Below are 15498 nucleotides of genomic sequence, written 5' to 3'. Positions count from 1 at the left end.
CAGGTCGATGACCTTTCGTCAGAACGGGAAGATGTTAAAAGAGTTAAAGTTTTTGAGCAAGTACAGAGGCTGGGAAAGGGGTGGGTAGGGAGGGAGTGGAGGAAAGAACAAAAAGGGAAGGTCTGTGATAGGGTGGAGGGCACGAGTGATTAAATGACAGAAGGGATGATGGTGCGAGGCAAGGAGGGCGGTAATGGGACAGGTTAAGAAACAAAAGATTGGTCAGGAGTAGCTGTAAATGGCAGCAGCAGAACCATTACCAGCACTGGCTGACCGAGAAAAATGGGAGCAGTGGTTCTGATCTGAAGTTATTGAAATCATTGTTGAGTCCAGAAGGTTGTAAAGTGCCAAAATGAAAGATGAGGTGCTGATCCTCGAGGTGCTCGAGATACTTTAGCCGTGGCCTTAGAACGCGTCACGGACGTCCCCCAAGCTGATGTCCAGCAGAGTGGTCGGAGGGGATGTGGCCCTGGCCCAGGAGAGGGATGATGGTGAAAGGGGACATGGAAGTGGGGACGCCACTCAAAGCGCCCCCACGGTCTCACGCGTTGCCCCCCCACTCACCCGGTACTCACAATGCTGCCTCTTCTCCAGATGGCCGAGTCTGCCATTGCACAGGTGCAGGTGGAGCAGTCATTGGCGGGGCCTTCATGGGCTCCAAAACAGAGAGGTCATAGGCTGAAAACATCTAAGCAGTCAGGGCATGAATCTGAGCAACCTGTCACTACCTGGGCTGCAGCCACAGGGAATCCACCACGTAGAAGCAGTAGGAGGGGGAAGTCAAAGGTTTTGTAATCACCAAGGGTATGCACAATGGTGTCTGACAGAATGTCATGTTTTTCATTTATATTTAGTTTTTTTAAATGCACATAAAGCCTAGAGGAGTATAAAAAGTGCAGGGGTGAAATTAAAAAGGAAATTAGGAAAGCAAAGAGAGTGCATGAAAAAATATATATATTTTTTTAGTCGTTCATGGGATGTGGGCGTCGCTGGCGAGGCCGGCATTTATTGCCCATCCCTAATTGCCCTTGAGAAGGTGGTGGTGAGCCGCCTTCTTGAACCGCTGCAGTCCGTGTGGTGAAGGTTCTCCCACAGTGCTGTTAGGAAGGGAGTTCCAGGATTTTGACCCAGCGACGATGAAGGAACGGCGATATATTTCCAAGTCGGGATGGTGTGTGACTCGGAGGGGATCGTGCAGGTGGTGTTGTTCCCATGTGCCTGCTGCTCTTGTCCTTCTAGGTGGGAGAGGTATTGGCAACTAAAATCAAGGAAAACCCAAAGATGTTTTGTAAATACATAAAGAGCAAGAGGATAACTAAGGAAAGAGTCGGGCCTATTAGAGACCAAAAAGGTAACCTATGTGTGGAGGCGGAAGATGTGGGGATGGTTCTTAATGAATACTTTGCGTCTGTCTTCACAAAAGAGAGGGACGATGCAGAGATTGTAGTTAAGGAGTAGTGTGAAATATTGGATGGAATAAACTTAGTGAGAGAGGAAGTATTAAGGGGATTAGCATCTTTGAAAGTAGATAAATCACCAGGGCCGGATGAAATGTATCTCAAGCTATTAAAAGAAGCAAGGGAGGAAATAGTGGAGGCTCTGACCATCATTTTCCAATCCTCGCTGGCTACAGGCTTGGTGCCGGGGGATTGGAGGACTGCTAACGTTGTACCATTGTTCAAAAAGGGAGCAAGGCATAGACTGAGTAATTACAGGGCAGTCAGTCTAACCTCGGTGGTGGGCAAATTATTGGAATCAATATGAGGGACAGGATAAATCGTCATTTAGAAAGGCACGGACTAATCAAGGCCAATCAGCATGGATTTGCTAAGGGGAGGTCGTGTCTGACTAACTTGATTGAATTTTTTGAGGAGGTAACAAGGGGGATCGATGAAGATAGTGCATTTGATGTAGTCTACATGGATTTTAGCAAGACTTTCAGATCTTAAGAGATAGGAGCAGGAGTAGGCCATTCAGCCCCTCGAGCCTGCTCCACCATTTAATGAGATCATGGCTGATCTGATTTTCACCTTTGATCTCAGCAGCCCAGAGCGGCTGGACGCAGCTTTCTCCAGCATTTTTGAAGGCCCCACCCAGCCAGGAGGTTTGGGGGGGGTGGAGATTGAGGGATGACCACCCTGCCACTGAACTCAGCAACTGTAACTCAAGGTCTCCTGCAGCCTTCACATCATCGCAGGTCTTGTCTCTGAGCATCGTTTCCTTGAACAAGTCTATAAGCGAAAGACTCTGCAGCTAGAATGCTCAGTCCTGGCACAGAGGCACCAGCTCCAAGCTTGTCTCTCAAGCACAACCCAACAAGTGGATGCTTGAGTGGTGAACACTGATTCACCGAATTCCTTCAAGTGAGAGCTGGACTGGATTCTGGCTGGGGCGGAGATCACCTGGTACAAGAGGTGGGTATCCTGCGATATAAATCAGGGCCAATGTGATCGCCTGGACTAGTCTCGATCGCCTAAAAAAAGGGGCCGCAGAGGAATTTTCCAGATTTTTCCCCCTAATTGGCCTGGATTTATCTCTGTCTTTTTGCCTCTCCGAGGAGATTCCATGGCTCTGGGTGGGTGGGGAGTGTTTGTATTGTGGTGCACAAGGCATCACAGATCTGTGGGAGTCAAAGGATATGGGGAAAAGGCGGGAAAGTGGAGTTGAGGTAAAAATCATGATCTCATTAAATGGCAGAGCAGGCTCGAGGGGCCGAATGGCCTACTCCTGCTCCTATCTCTTATGGTCTTATGGTCTAACTGTTAATTAAAGAGGAACTAGTGAAATCTGGAAGATTACAACCAATGCATCCACTATCTCTGTAACCACTTCCTTTAAGACCCTCAGATGCAAGCCGTCAGGTCCATGGGGCCTTGTCAGCCTTTTGACCCATTAGTTTATCTAGTACTTTTTCTCTAGTCATAGTGAATGTTTTTAGTTCCTCCCTCCCTTTTGCCCCTTGATTTTCTACTATTATTGGTATATTATTAGTGTCTTCTACTGTGAAGACAGGTACAAAATATCTGTTCAATTCCTCTGCCATTTCCTTGTTTTCCATTATGATTTCCCCAGTCTCATCCTCTAAGGGACCAATGTTTACTTTAGCTACTCTCTTCCTTTTTATATACTTGTAGAAGCTTTTACTGTCAGTTTTTATATTTCTTGCTAGTTTACTCTCATAATTTATTTTCTCCCTCTTTATTATTCTTTTAGTCATCCTTTGCTGGTTTTTAAAGTTTTCCCAATCTTCGGGCTTACCAGTAATCTTTGCCATGTTGTATGCTTTTTCTTTTAACCTGATACCATCCTTGACTTCCTTAGTTAGCCATGATCGGTTCACCCTTTTTGTGGAGTCTTTCCTCCTCACAGGGATATATTTTTGTTGTGAGTCATAAAATATCTTTTTAAATGTTTGCCACTGCTTATCCACCATCATCCCATCTAATCTGTTTACCCAGTCCACTTTAGCAAATTCCACCCTCATTCCTTTATAATTGCCCTTATTTAAGTTTAATACAGTCATTTCAGACCCAAGATCCTCGCTTTCAAACTGGATGTGAAATTCTATCATGTTATGATCACTGCTTCCCAAGGCGTCCTTTACTTTGAGATCATTAATTAATCCTGTTTCGTTACCCATTACCAGATCCAAAATGGCCTGTTCCCTGGTTGGTTCCCTGACGTATTGGTCTAAGAAACAGTCCCTAATACACTCTATGAACTCCTCCTCAGGGCTATTTTTGCCAATTTGATTTGTCCAATCTATGTGAAAGTTAAAATCGCCCATGATTATTGCATTACCTTTTTTACAAGCCCCCCTTATTTCCTGATATATATTTTGCCCAACAGTGTAGCTACTGTTAGGGGGCCTCTATACTACTCCCACCAGTGATTTCTTTCCCTTGCTATTTCTTACCTCCACCCAAATTGATTCGACACCTTGATCTTCTGAGCCAAGATCATTTCTCACTATTATACCAATTTCATCCTTTATTAACAGAGCTACCCCACCACCTTTACCTTTTTTCCTATCCTTCCGAAATGTTAAATAACCCTGAATATTTAGCTCCCGAGCTTGGTCACCTCGTCTCTGTAATGGCCACGAGATCAAACCCATTTGTTTCCATTTGTGCCGTTAATTCATCTATCTTATTACGAATGCTGCGAGCATTCAGATAAAGAACCTTTAATTTTGTCTTTTTACCATTCTTTCCTACCCCGGCCCCAGTTGCTAGTGCACTCTTACGTTTGTACGCTCTGTCCCTTCCTGACACACTCTGTTTATCATTACCCCCATCACTTTCCTGTATTACTTCCTTGTCTTTTCTCTTTATCAATCGAAACTTCGCCCCACCTGAGCCCTCCCCCACCTCTATTTAAATTAAAGCCTTCTCTACCGCCCTAGTTATTCGGTTTGCCAGAACACTGGTCCCAGCATGGTTCAGGTGAAGCCCGTCCCAACGGAACAGCTCCCTCTTTCCCCGGTACTGGTGCCAGTGCCCCATGAATCAAAACCCACTTCTCCCACACCAATCTTTGAGCCACGCATTCATCTCTCTGATCTGATTTACCCTGTGCCAATTTGCTCGTGGCTCAGGTAATAATCTGGAAATTATTACTTTTGTGGTTCTGCTTTTTAATTTAGTCCCTAGCTGCTCAAACTCCCTCAGCAGAACCTCTTCCTCAGTCCTGCCTATGTTGTTGGTACCTACGTGGACCACGACAACTGGATCCTCACACTCCCACTCCAAGTTTCTCTCCAGCCCTGAGGAGATGTCCTTAACCCTGACACCGGGTAGGCAACACAGCCTTTGGGACTCTCGCTCTTGGCTGCAGAGAACAGTGTCTATCCCTCTAACTATACTGTCGCCTACTACAACCACATTCCTTTTTACTCCCCCCACTTGAATGGCCCCCTGAACCACGGTGCTGTGGCCAGTTTGCTCATCCTCCCTGCAGTCCCTGCACTCGTCCACAAGGGCTGCAAGAACCTCGTATCTATTGGACAAGTGCAGAGGCTGAGGCTCCTGCAGTGCTCCCTCCTGGATCCCCGTACCTGCCTCAGTTGAAGGAAAGGTCCCATAAACCTACAATGCACTCTGTCATGAGGGTGCTGGACACTGACACTGCAATGGGAAAGTGTCCCATTCATCGTTGGTGGGCTCAAAAATTCCCTTCAAATACCCGGGGCTAAAAGGGTTAAATTATTAGGACAGGTTGCATTGACAAGGCTCGTGCTCCCTCGAGTTTAGAGCATTGAGGGGCGATCTAATTGAGGTGTTTAAGATGATTAAAGGAGTTGATAGTTTCAGGTGCGATAGAGAGAAACTATTTCCTCTGGTGGGGGGAGTCCGGAACAAGGGGGCATAACCTTAAAATTAGAGCCAGGCCGTTCAGGGGTGATGTCAGGAAGCACTTCTTCACACAAAGGGGAGTGGGAATCTGGAATTCTCTCCCTCAAAAAAGCTTTTGAGGCTGGGGGTCAATTGAAAATTTCAATACTGAGATTGATAGATTTTTGATAGGCGAGGGCATTAATGGTTACGGAACTGAGGCGGGTAGATGGAGTTAAGATACAGATCAGCCATGATCTAATTGAATGACGAAACAGGCTCGAGGGGCTGAATGGCCTCCTCCTGTTCCTAGATTGCTACTCCCTTGACAATACACTGGGGGTAATTTTAACTTCGGTTGATGGTGTAAATCGGGCGATGTTGAATTTGCCACCCAGTAAACACCACCCCGATTTTCCTTTGCGTTGAAGTCAATGGGCGGCCAATTCGATGTCGCCCGTTTTTGCATCATTGCCCACGGTATGCGGGGGGGCGGCAGCTTCCGACTGAAACACTTACCCGATGATAGTTTATCGACGTCAACATAGAAGCGGAGAACAGCGGACCCCAACATGAAACCAAACCCTGGGCCGAGAACGCTAACCGCAAACAAAATCCCTACAGAAGAAAAACACAACAGTCAGGGGGTGAAACCGGCCGTCTTTCACCAAAAGAGACAAACAGATGAGTTTTGTTTCTTTAAATATTGATAAATCATGGTGAAGGGCTAGGGTCTAGACAGCACACAACCCCCAAAGGCTGAAAAGAGTAAGAGAGAAAGCGAGATAAGTCAGGAAGTGACGACTGGCTGGTGTTAAGCTTGGATTCTAAAGACTGTAGAAGAGAGATTTTAAAACCCTAAACTTGGTTGTTAATTTTATCCATGTGATTTATATCAATTCGTGTTAATTGTATTCAATGGTGGGTATCAATTGGGAACTCTCTTGTATCCATGTACAAGAGAGCTGATCTGGGGTGTGGTTGTGGGTAATGTGGATCTCTGTGAATAAAGGCTTGGAAGCAACTGAAGACCAGGCTCGAGGGTTCTATCCTTCACCACCGGGCTATCCAGCTTATAACATTGGCGTCTGCTTCTTTGCTGCCTTGATTTATCCCAATGTCTCTCAAACTCTTTCAGCCTTAGATCGAGGCTCAGTGTCAGCCGTGGCTCAGTGGGCAACACCCCCGCCTCTGAGTCAGAAGGTCGTGGGTTCTAGCCCCACTCCAGAGACTGGAGTCCATAATCCAGGCTGACACTCCTAGTGCAGTACTGAGGGAGTGCTGCACTGTCGGAGGTACCATCTTTCGGATGAGACGTTAAACTGAGGCTCCGTCTGCCCTCTCAGGTGGATGTAAAAGATCCCGTGGCATTATCTTGAAGAAGAGCAGGGGAGTTCTCCCCGGTGTCCTGGCCAATATTTATCCCTCAACCTGCATCAAAAGCAGATGATCTGATTATTACCTCATTGCTGTTTGTGGGATCTTGCTGTGCATAAATTGGCCGCCGCGTTTCCTACATTACAACAGTGACTACACTTCAAAAGTACTTAATTGGCTGTAAAGCGCTTTGGGACGTCCTGAGGTGGTGAAAGACTTTCTATAAACACAAATCTTCCTTTCTTCACAGAATGGAGAACTCTGGGCCCAAATATCTTCATCCTCAACCCAATGAGAACATGGGAGGAATGATTGCTTTCTTTACGTACCAAGATACAAGGGCGAGTTCCTGTCACTGGCAAAATCATCAACATAGGAGATCCCGAAAGGCTGAATGGGGACACCGCCAATTCCCAGCAGGAGCTGTCCAACTACCAGCAAGGAAAGCATTTTGTGATCGCTGTTGGTGTTGTCCGCGCTGCAGCTCTCACTGTTTAGATCCTGTGCTGAACTTGTCATTTGGCAGATGTCCGAGGTATTGTCAACATTCATGTTGTTATCTGCAAGAAAATAATCCAGCTTTATTGAACTAAAATATGTAATGGTAAAATTTTGAGTTTGTGCTGCTGGCGAACACTTAGACTCACAGCACGAGAGAGGCCATTCGGCCCATCGTGCCTATGCCGGCTCTTTAAAGAGCTGTCCAATTAGTCCCACTCCCCCTGCTCTTTCCCTGTAGCCCTGCAAATCTTTCCTGTTCAAGTTTATATCCAATTGACTTTTGAAAGTTACTATTGAATCTGCTTCCATCGCCCTTTCAGCCAGTGCATTCCAGATCATAACAACTCGCTGCGTAAAAAAACTTCTCCTCATCTCCCCTCTGGTTCTTTTGCCAATTATCTTAAATCTGTGTCCTTGGTTACCGACCCTCCTGCCTTTGGAAACATTCAAAACCCTTTATAATTTTGAACACCTCGATTAAATCTCCCTTAACCGTCTCTGCTCCAACCCCAGCTTCTCCAGTCTCTCCATGTAACCGAAGTCTCTCATCTCTGGTACCATTCTGATAAATCTCCACTGCCTCTGCAAGGCCTTGACATCCTTCCTAAAGTGCGGTTCCCAGAATTGGACACAATCCTCCAACCGAGGCCTAAGCAGTGTTTTATAAAAGTTTCACAATGACGTCCTTGCTTTGTCCACTGAACACACCCACTGGCAAATCGCAGGTGCGTTGCCCACAATTTTTCACCCACAACGAGGGTAAAATTCAAGGGTGGCCAGCTAACCCGAACTCAAATACCCTACCCTTAAAACTCGCATCTGATGGTCTACTTCAATCTATTTCTGTTCGTGTTATAGAAACAATATAGAGGCACTGGAGAGGGTGCAAAATAGATTCACAAGGATGATACCAGAACTGATTGGATCTACTTAAAGATTATGAAAGGGTTTGATAGAGTAGGTGTTGAGATGTTTCCACTTGTGGGGGAGTCCAAAACTCGAGGTCATAAGTATAAAATAGTCGCTAATAAATCCAATAGGGAATTCAGGAGAAACTTCTTTACCCAGAGAGTGGTGAGAATGTGGAACTCGCTCCCACAAGGAGTAGTTGAGGTGAATAGTATAGATACATTTAAGGAGAAGCTAGATAAGCACATGAGGGAGAAAGGAATAGAAGGATATGCTGATTGGGTGAGATGAAGTAGGAAGGAAGGAGGCTCGTGTGGAGCATAAACACCAGCATGGACCAGTTGGGCCGAATGGCCTGTTTCTGTGCTGTCCTTTCGTTGTCACTCGATGTCCAGTGAGTCCTTTGTTTTATTTTTGCAGGAAAAAGTGCCCAGCGACCATCTCCCACTGGCTCCTCCCTAATAAAGGTTTCAAGGGAGGAAATACTCACTTGTCGTGATGTGATCGTACTCGTAAAGCTCCATAACGAAGTGAGGAATTGCCATCAAGAACGCAGCAACACTCACCACGATACCTCCACATCCAATTAAACGAGGTCGATGAACTCGACTGCCAAAGTAACTGACAAACACTATAAACACGGTGCTCCCAATCTGAAATGACAGCATTAGCAGAAGCATCTCTATAGGGCATCTGTGTGAAGCATGAGTATCATACGAGCCAACCAAAAACAACGGGCGGGAAAAGACCAACTGGTCCATCGACTTATGATGATCTGGAATGCGCTGCCTGAAAGGGCGGTGGAAGCAGATTCAATAATAGCTTTCAAAAGGGAATTGGATAAATACTTAGAAGGGGAGAGAGTTTGCAGGGCTATTGGACGAGCGAGATTGCTCGTGAAGAGCTGGCACGGACTCGATGGGCGGAATGGCCTCCTTCCATGCTGTAACCATTCTATGATTCTATAAAGGGCAGGGGGAGTGGGACTAATTGGAAGAGCCGGCACAGGCACGATGGGCCGAATGGCTTCTCCCTGTGCTGTAAGATTCTCTGATTCCGTGGTCAAGCCTGTCCCACACTCATGGTGCCTGAAATACCCTGACTGGACACTCCCAAAGTCTCCCAGCAGCCATGTAATCTCCTGGGAGAGGCAACAAACCAGAAGACAGACCCAGGGCCAATAAGGGGGGAAAAAAATGTGGAAAATTTCTCTCCGACCCCCTCAGGTAACTGGAACCAGTCCAGGAGATCACACTGACTATGTGTATGGTTAATCCACTTAACTTTTATCATCTGTTTACAGTGTTAGCAGTGTTAAGCAACTGGTACTCAGCTCCACTGACGACCTGGTATGCCAAGGCAGGTCCCAGTGTAGCACTGGACAATACAGGCCAAAAGGTTCCAGGTTTCATTCCTGGCCTGTTCTGAGTTAGCTGACCATACCTGGCAGGGTGGTTTAGCGTCAGCCATAGGAACAGAAATAGGCCATTCAGCCCCTCGAGCCCATCCAGCTATTCAATTAGATCTTGGTCTGATCAGTATCTTAACCCTTTTTACCCGCCTTGGTTCGGTAACCCTTAATCCCCTTACCCAACAAAAATCTCCGTTTTGAAATTTTCAATTGACCCCCAGCCTCAACAGCTTTTTGGGAGAGAGAATTCCAGATTCCCACTCCCCTTTGTGTGAAGAAGTGCTTCCTGACATCACCCCTGAACAGCCTGGCTCTAATTTTAAGGTTCTGCCCCCTTGTTCTGGACTCCCCCCACCAGAGGAAATAGTTTCTCTCTATCGACCCTATCAAATCCTTTAATCATCTTAAACACCTCGATTAGATCACCCCTTAATCTTCTACATTCAAGGGAATACAAGCCTAGTCTATGCAACCTGTCCTCGTAATTTAACCCTTTTAGCCCCGGTATCATTCTGGTAAATCTGCAGCACCCCCTCCAAGGTCAATATATCCTTCCTGAGTTGCGGGGCCCAGAACTGAACACAGTCTCCAGATGCGAACTAACCAGAGCTTTATACACCTGTCTTGGGAGGGGGAACGAGTGAATCAATTGGCCAATTCAGCTGTTTAACATTTTAGGCATCTCGATCAGATCACCCTCAACCTTCCACACTCAAGGGAATATAAGGCAAGTTTATGCAACCTGCCCCCTTAAATTAACCCTCTAAGCCCCAGTATCATTCAACAGCAGCAACAACAACCTGCATTTATATAGCGCCTTTAACGTAATAAAATAGCCCAAAGGGTCTTCACAGGAGTGATTATCAAACAAAATTTGACACTGAGCCAAAGGTGAAGTACTTTTTTGAAGTGTAGTCACTGTTGTAATGTAGGAAATGCAGCAGCCAATTTGCGCACAGCAAGATCCCACAAACAACAATCAGATAATGACCAGATAATCTGTTTTTTTTAGTGATGTTGGTTGAAGGATAAATATTGGCCCCAGGACACCGGGGGAGAACCCCCCCGCTCTTCTTCAAAATGGTGCCATGGGATCTTTTTACAGCCACCTGAGAGGGCAGGTTAACATCTCATCCAAAGATGGCACCTCCCGACAGTGCAGCACTCCCTCAGAACTGCACCGAAGTGCCAGCCTAGATTTTTGTGCTCAAGTCTCACGGAGGGGGACCATGAACCCACAATCTTCTGACTCAGAGGCGAGAGTGCTACCATTGAGCCCATGACTGACACAGTACAAATCTCTACCTTCTCGAGGAGAAAGAGAGTGAGATACTGCCTGCCGCACCTTGTTTCAATGCTGACCTACTTAGTTTGGCAGCTCTTGCCAGTACACAGAATGCCACCCTGATCTAAATGTGTGATAATTAAGGTTGTTTGGCTGTGAATTGATGGACTCTATTAATCTTTGCTCAGAGTGGGGATTTTCTATTGGTTTTGTTTTAACCCTTTCTCGGAGTTGGGATTTCCTGTTCATTTACTTTTAATTGGACCTGCTGTACTCGTGGACTCTGAAGTCACTGGTGCTGGAACCTTAAATAATCAAGGGTTTTTGAAGGCGTATTTACGTTATGGTTTATTGTTTAGTTCCTATCTCAGGACTTCGATCACCACCCTCTGCCTTTAACGCTTGGGCCCCAATTTTAACTCCCCCCCCGCCTGGCAGAAACCGTGAGGATGGGCCAAGCCTCCGTGTCCCCGGTCTCCCAGGGTTTCACCGCCTGCTTCGTGGGATGGGGGGATGGGGTGTCTCTCGCCCACCATACCCTCCCCTCCCTCACTCCCTCCTCTTTAAAATCTGGGCCTTGGTGTTGTGCCTTCAATTCTGGCCTCTTGCGCATCCCCAATTTTCATCGCTCCACCATTGGCGGCCGTGCCTTCAGCTGCCTAGGCCCTAAGCTCTGGAATTCCCTCCCTAAACCTCTCCGCCTCTCTCTCCTCCTTTAAGACTCTCCTTCAAACCTACCTCTTTGACCAAGCTTTTGATCACCTGTCCTAATATCTCCTTATGCGGCTCGGTCTCAAATTTTGTTTGATTTACTCTCCTGTGAAGCACCTTGAGGCTAAGGAGGTGGGAGGGAAGACCTGCATCTGCTGAACTCCTCCTGTGTAAAAGCACCTCAAGCGCGTGCTTCGGACAATTGTTTAACTTTAAACGTCTTCTGAAAACCATTAAAGATTTTGCGTCAAAAGAAAGGAAGAACTTGCATTTATATAGCACCTTTCTCGACCTCAGGACGTCCCAAAGTGCTTTACACTCAATGAACTACTTTTTATCTTGAAGTATGATCACTGTTGTAATGCAGGAAACGCGGCAGACAATTTGCGCACTGGGCTATTGTCCTTTGTCACCCGCGAGCGAGGCAGATTACAGATGTGACTTAATTCGTATTCCAGCGGTTTCATAACGTGTCCTCTGTAACCTACCTCATTTAGAGAGGACAGCATCCCCGAAGTCTGGCTGGAGAGTCCAAATCGTTTCTCGATGGTCGAAATGATGCTCTTCATGTACCCAGAGACCAAGAGCTGGGAGAGCTGTAAGAGCCCGTGGCATAGTACAAAAAACTGGGGGAGACAGGAACATAAAGATCCAAGGGTGAGTTGAAACCAGTTGCCAAAGTTGTTCTCTTCTCCCAAACCACCCCCCACCGGCCCCAATTTTCGCCCCTCCTCCCCCTGGAGGCCCTTCTTGAGTAATGTTCCATTCTCCAGTACCTCGACCCAAAAGACCATTCTTCAGCCTAGGGTCACCAACCCTCCAGGATTGCCCTGGAGTCTCCAGGAATTAAAGATTAAACTCCAGGACACTGCTGCGAGCAAAACACCCGGGGAATGAAGAGTCAGCTTGCTTTCCGATTGGCCGTGGGAAGGCGGGGCACCGTGAGGATGGACGTGTCGGGTGACCAATGGCGGGGGCGTGTGTTGGGGGAGGGGGTTGGTTGGAGGTGAGAGGTCATGGGATGAAACTTCCAGGAATACGTCCAACTGGAGTTGGCAACACTACCGACCCACCCACCCACTCCCCACCCCACCCCACCCCACAGTGAGGCCACTGCACTCATTCTGGCCTTTACCAAAAATCCAAACAGGCCACATTGATACAAGCCGTGACATTCCTGCATAGTTTCCCGGGCAGCAGAATTCTCCGAGCAACAGCGACAGCGGCTAAGAAGCAGCCGTGTGCGCCATTTTGCCGCGGTTTCCACCGATCTCCCGCTGGGGCAATGGCAGGACATTGGGCGAATCCCCATGGAAATTCAGGACCTAGAAATCCACCTTCCCATCAATCTGCGGGTATCTCAAGTTCCTGACACTAACAGACTCGGTGTTCTGATTTAAGATTTATCCACCAAATTGAGGCAACAGTGCTAATTGCTCGCCTAACTCCATAACACTTGAACAGGACAAACCATTAAAAAAAATAAGAAATACGAGCAAAAGCACAACTGAGTTGCCCAGACTTCATGGGCCAGAGTAACAGGGCTGACAGGTCAGATGTGACTTATCACAACAACTTGCGTTAAATTAGCATCTTTAACGTCGTAAAGCGTCCCAAGGCGCTTTACAGGAGCGTAATTAGACAAAATTTGACACTAAGCCACATAAGGAGATATTGGCACAGGTGACCAAAAGCTTGGTCAAAGAGGTAGGTTTTAAGGAGCATCTTAAAGGAGGAGAGAGAGGCTGAGAGTTTCAGGGAGGGAATTCCAGAGCTTAGGGCCGAGGCAGCTGAAGGTTCGGCCGTCAATTGTGGGGCGAAGGAGATCGTGGATGCGCAAGAGGCCAGAATTGGAGGAGTGCAGAGATCTTGGGGGGGCTGAAGGAGGTTACAGAGATAGGGAGGGGCGAGGCCATGGAGGAGTTTGAACACTAGGATGGAAATGTTAAAATCGAGGCGTTGCCGGGAAGGGAGCCAATGTAGGTCAGGGAGCACAGGGGTGATGGGTGAACGGGACTTGGTGCGAGTTAGGATACGGGGCAGCAGAGTTTTGGATGAGCTCAAGTTGACGGAAGGCGGAAGGTGTAGTAAGGAAGGAAAAGCAACAATCTCCTTTGACTCCTCCACCCACCTTTACACTGTGAAACAGGTTGGTGGTGCACTTTCTGGGACGTTCTTCGCTTCGGTTGGACTTTGAGGTACGAGTTGGAGGCGCGGTCATCCCCATCTTCACCGTTGGGTCACTCTATTCCAAGAGAGAGGGAGAGAGAGAGAGGGAGAGAGAAAGTAAACAAGTTATTGAGGCTGCACCATGACCACATTTGCTCTTAAGCACTTTGAGGCTTTGCCAATGTTAAAAAGCTCCATATAAACTCAACTTGTTGCAATGTCTTTTCATTTGCACCTGACACCATGGCATGTACACAACTCATTTCAAATCCAGTCCCAACATAGTAACTTGTGATAGCTTGGGAACAGGAGGAGGCCGTTCAGCCCCTCGAGCCTGTTCCGCCATTCAATTAGATCATGGCTGATCTGTATCTCAACTCCATTTTCTTGCCTTGGTTTTGTAACCCTTAATATCATTGTGTAACAAAAACCCATCAATCTCAGTTTTGAATTTTTCAATTGACCCCCCCAGCCTTTTTGGGGGGAGAGGGTTCCTGATTTCCACTCCCCTTTGTGTGAAGAAGTGCTTCCTGACATCACCCCTGAACAGCCTGGCTCTAATTTTAAGGTTATGCCCCCTTGTTCTGGACTCCCCCCACCAGAGGAAATAGTTTCTCCCTGTCTAATCCTTTAATCATCTTAAACACCTCAATTAGATCACCCCTTAATCTTCTATATTCAATGAAATACAAGCCGAGTTATATTGTACTTTTTGTACAAGCGTTGAACCTTATCAACGCACCTCCTACCAAGCCACGGTGACATTTTAAAAATTTGTTCATGGATGTGGGCGTCGCTGGCAAGGCCAGCATTTATTGTCCATCCCTATTTAGATATCCCACACTGGCCAATTTCGGTTTTCCCTTCCAATCCTGACTTATGCTTTGGTATTGCTCCGCACAGGCACCAGCTAGCCTGCACAGTCTACCCGAGTGACCAGCCTTTCATGTGTGAATCCAGACAGTGGAGTGTCAGTAGGCTGTTCAACCGTGTAGGTCATCACAACTGACCCCTCCAGTCCCCTTCCTCAACATCTACACTCTCACACCTCCCCGGTCACTGTTAATGGAAAGAGAAGAAAGAACCTGCATTTATATAGCGCCTTTCACGGCCTCAGGTTGTTACAAAGCGCTGTACAGCCAATGAAATACTTTTTGAAGGGCTGTCACTGTTGTAATGTACGAAATGCGGCAGCCAATTTAGGCACAGCAAGATCCCACAAACAGCAACGTGATAAATGACCAGATAATCTGTTTTTTTTAGTGATGTTGGTTGAGGGATAAATATTGGCCCCAGGACACCGGAGAGAACTCTCCTGCTCTTCTTTGAAATAGTGGTCGTGGGATCTTTTGCGTCCACCCGAGAGGGCAGACGGGGCCTTGGGTTTAACATCTCATCCGAAACACTCCCTCGGTACTGAACTGGGAGTATCAGCATGGATAATGTGCTCAAATTCCTGGAGTGAGACTTGAATGCACAGCCTTCTAACTCAGAAGGCAAGTGCGCTACCCATCAGCCGTGGCTGACCCGTAGAACTGAGCGTCTGCCTCCCTCGTGAATGATTCCAGAGTTTCAAGATCGTCACCACCCTACCCAACGTCAACTCCAAGTATCAATCACTCCATTTGTGAAGGAGCTTCCTTTAAGTCGGTTTATTTTAAATGCATTAACGCTTTTGTTAAAATAGCACCCAGAGGAACGTCACATGATTCCATGTAAACGGTAATTTGTAGCCTCTTCTCTTCACAGCCTTAGTGCTGCCCAGGACTTGGACTTTCACCTTTGTTTATCAACAAAATAAA

General features: G+C 46.9%; 1 protein-coding gene across 1 annotated transcript; it reads right to left on the bottom strand.

Moving 5' to 3' along the window:
* Nucleotides 1-901: 901 nt before the first annotated feature.
* Nucleotides 902-13871, bottom strand: LOC137322433 (solute carrier organic anion transporter family member 2B1-like). The gene is made up of 6 exons (XM_067985355.1): nucleotides 13659-13871; nucleotides 12016-12153; nucleotides 8611-8773; nucleotides 7040-7270; nucleotides 5853-5951; nucleotides 902-1258 (listed from the first exon to the last, which is right to left on the bottom strand). The coding sequence occupies exons 1-6, from the start codon at nucleotides 13752-13754 to the stop codon at nucleotides 1236-1238; spliced, it is 750 nt and encodes a 249-aa protein (XP_067841456.1). The 5' UTR covers nucleotides 13755-13871; the 3' UTR covers nucleotides 902-1235.
* Nucleotides 13872-15498: the final 1627 nt, after the last annotated feature.

The sequence above is a fragment of the Heptranchias perlo genome, chromosome 6, assembly GCF_035084215.1.
Source record: "Heptranchias perlo isolate sHepPer1 chromosome 6, sHepPer1.hap1, whole genome shotgun sequence".
In the NCBI taxonomy this organism is placed as follows: Eukaryota; Metazoa; Chordata; class Chondrichthyes; order Hexanchiformes; family Hexanchidae; genus Heptranchias; species Heptranchias perlo.
The sequence above is the reverse complement of the archived record's forward strand: the minus strand, read 5'-3'. Positions and strand labels throughout refer to the sequence as shown.

Bases quoted from the DNA above. Each gene is read 5' to 3' on its own strand.
- LOC137322433 (XM_067985355.1), bottom strand. From the start codon at position 13,754: ATGGGGATGACCGCGCCTCCAACTCGTACCTCAAAGTCCAACCGAAGC. The intron at 7,271-8,610 runs GTGAGTATTTCC...ATTTTCTTGCAG, and splicing joins GTACGATCACATCACGACAA to ATAACAACATGAATGTTGAC. The intron at 1,259-5,852 runs GTAAGTGTTTCA...CCTTGATTTTAG, and splicing joins CGTCGATAAACTATCATCGG to TTGCCAATACCTCTCCCACC.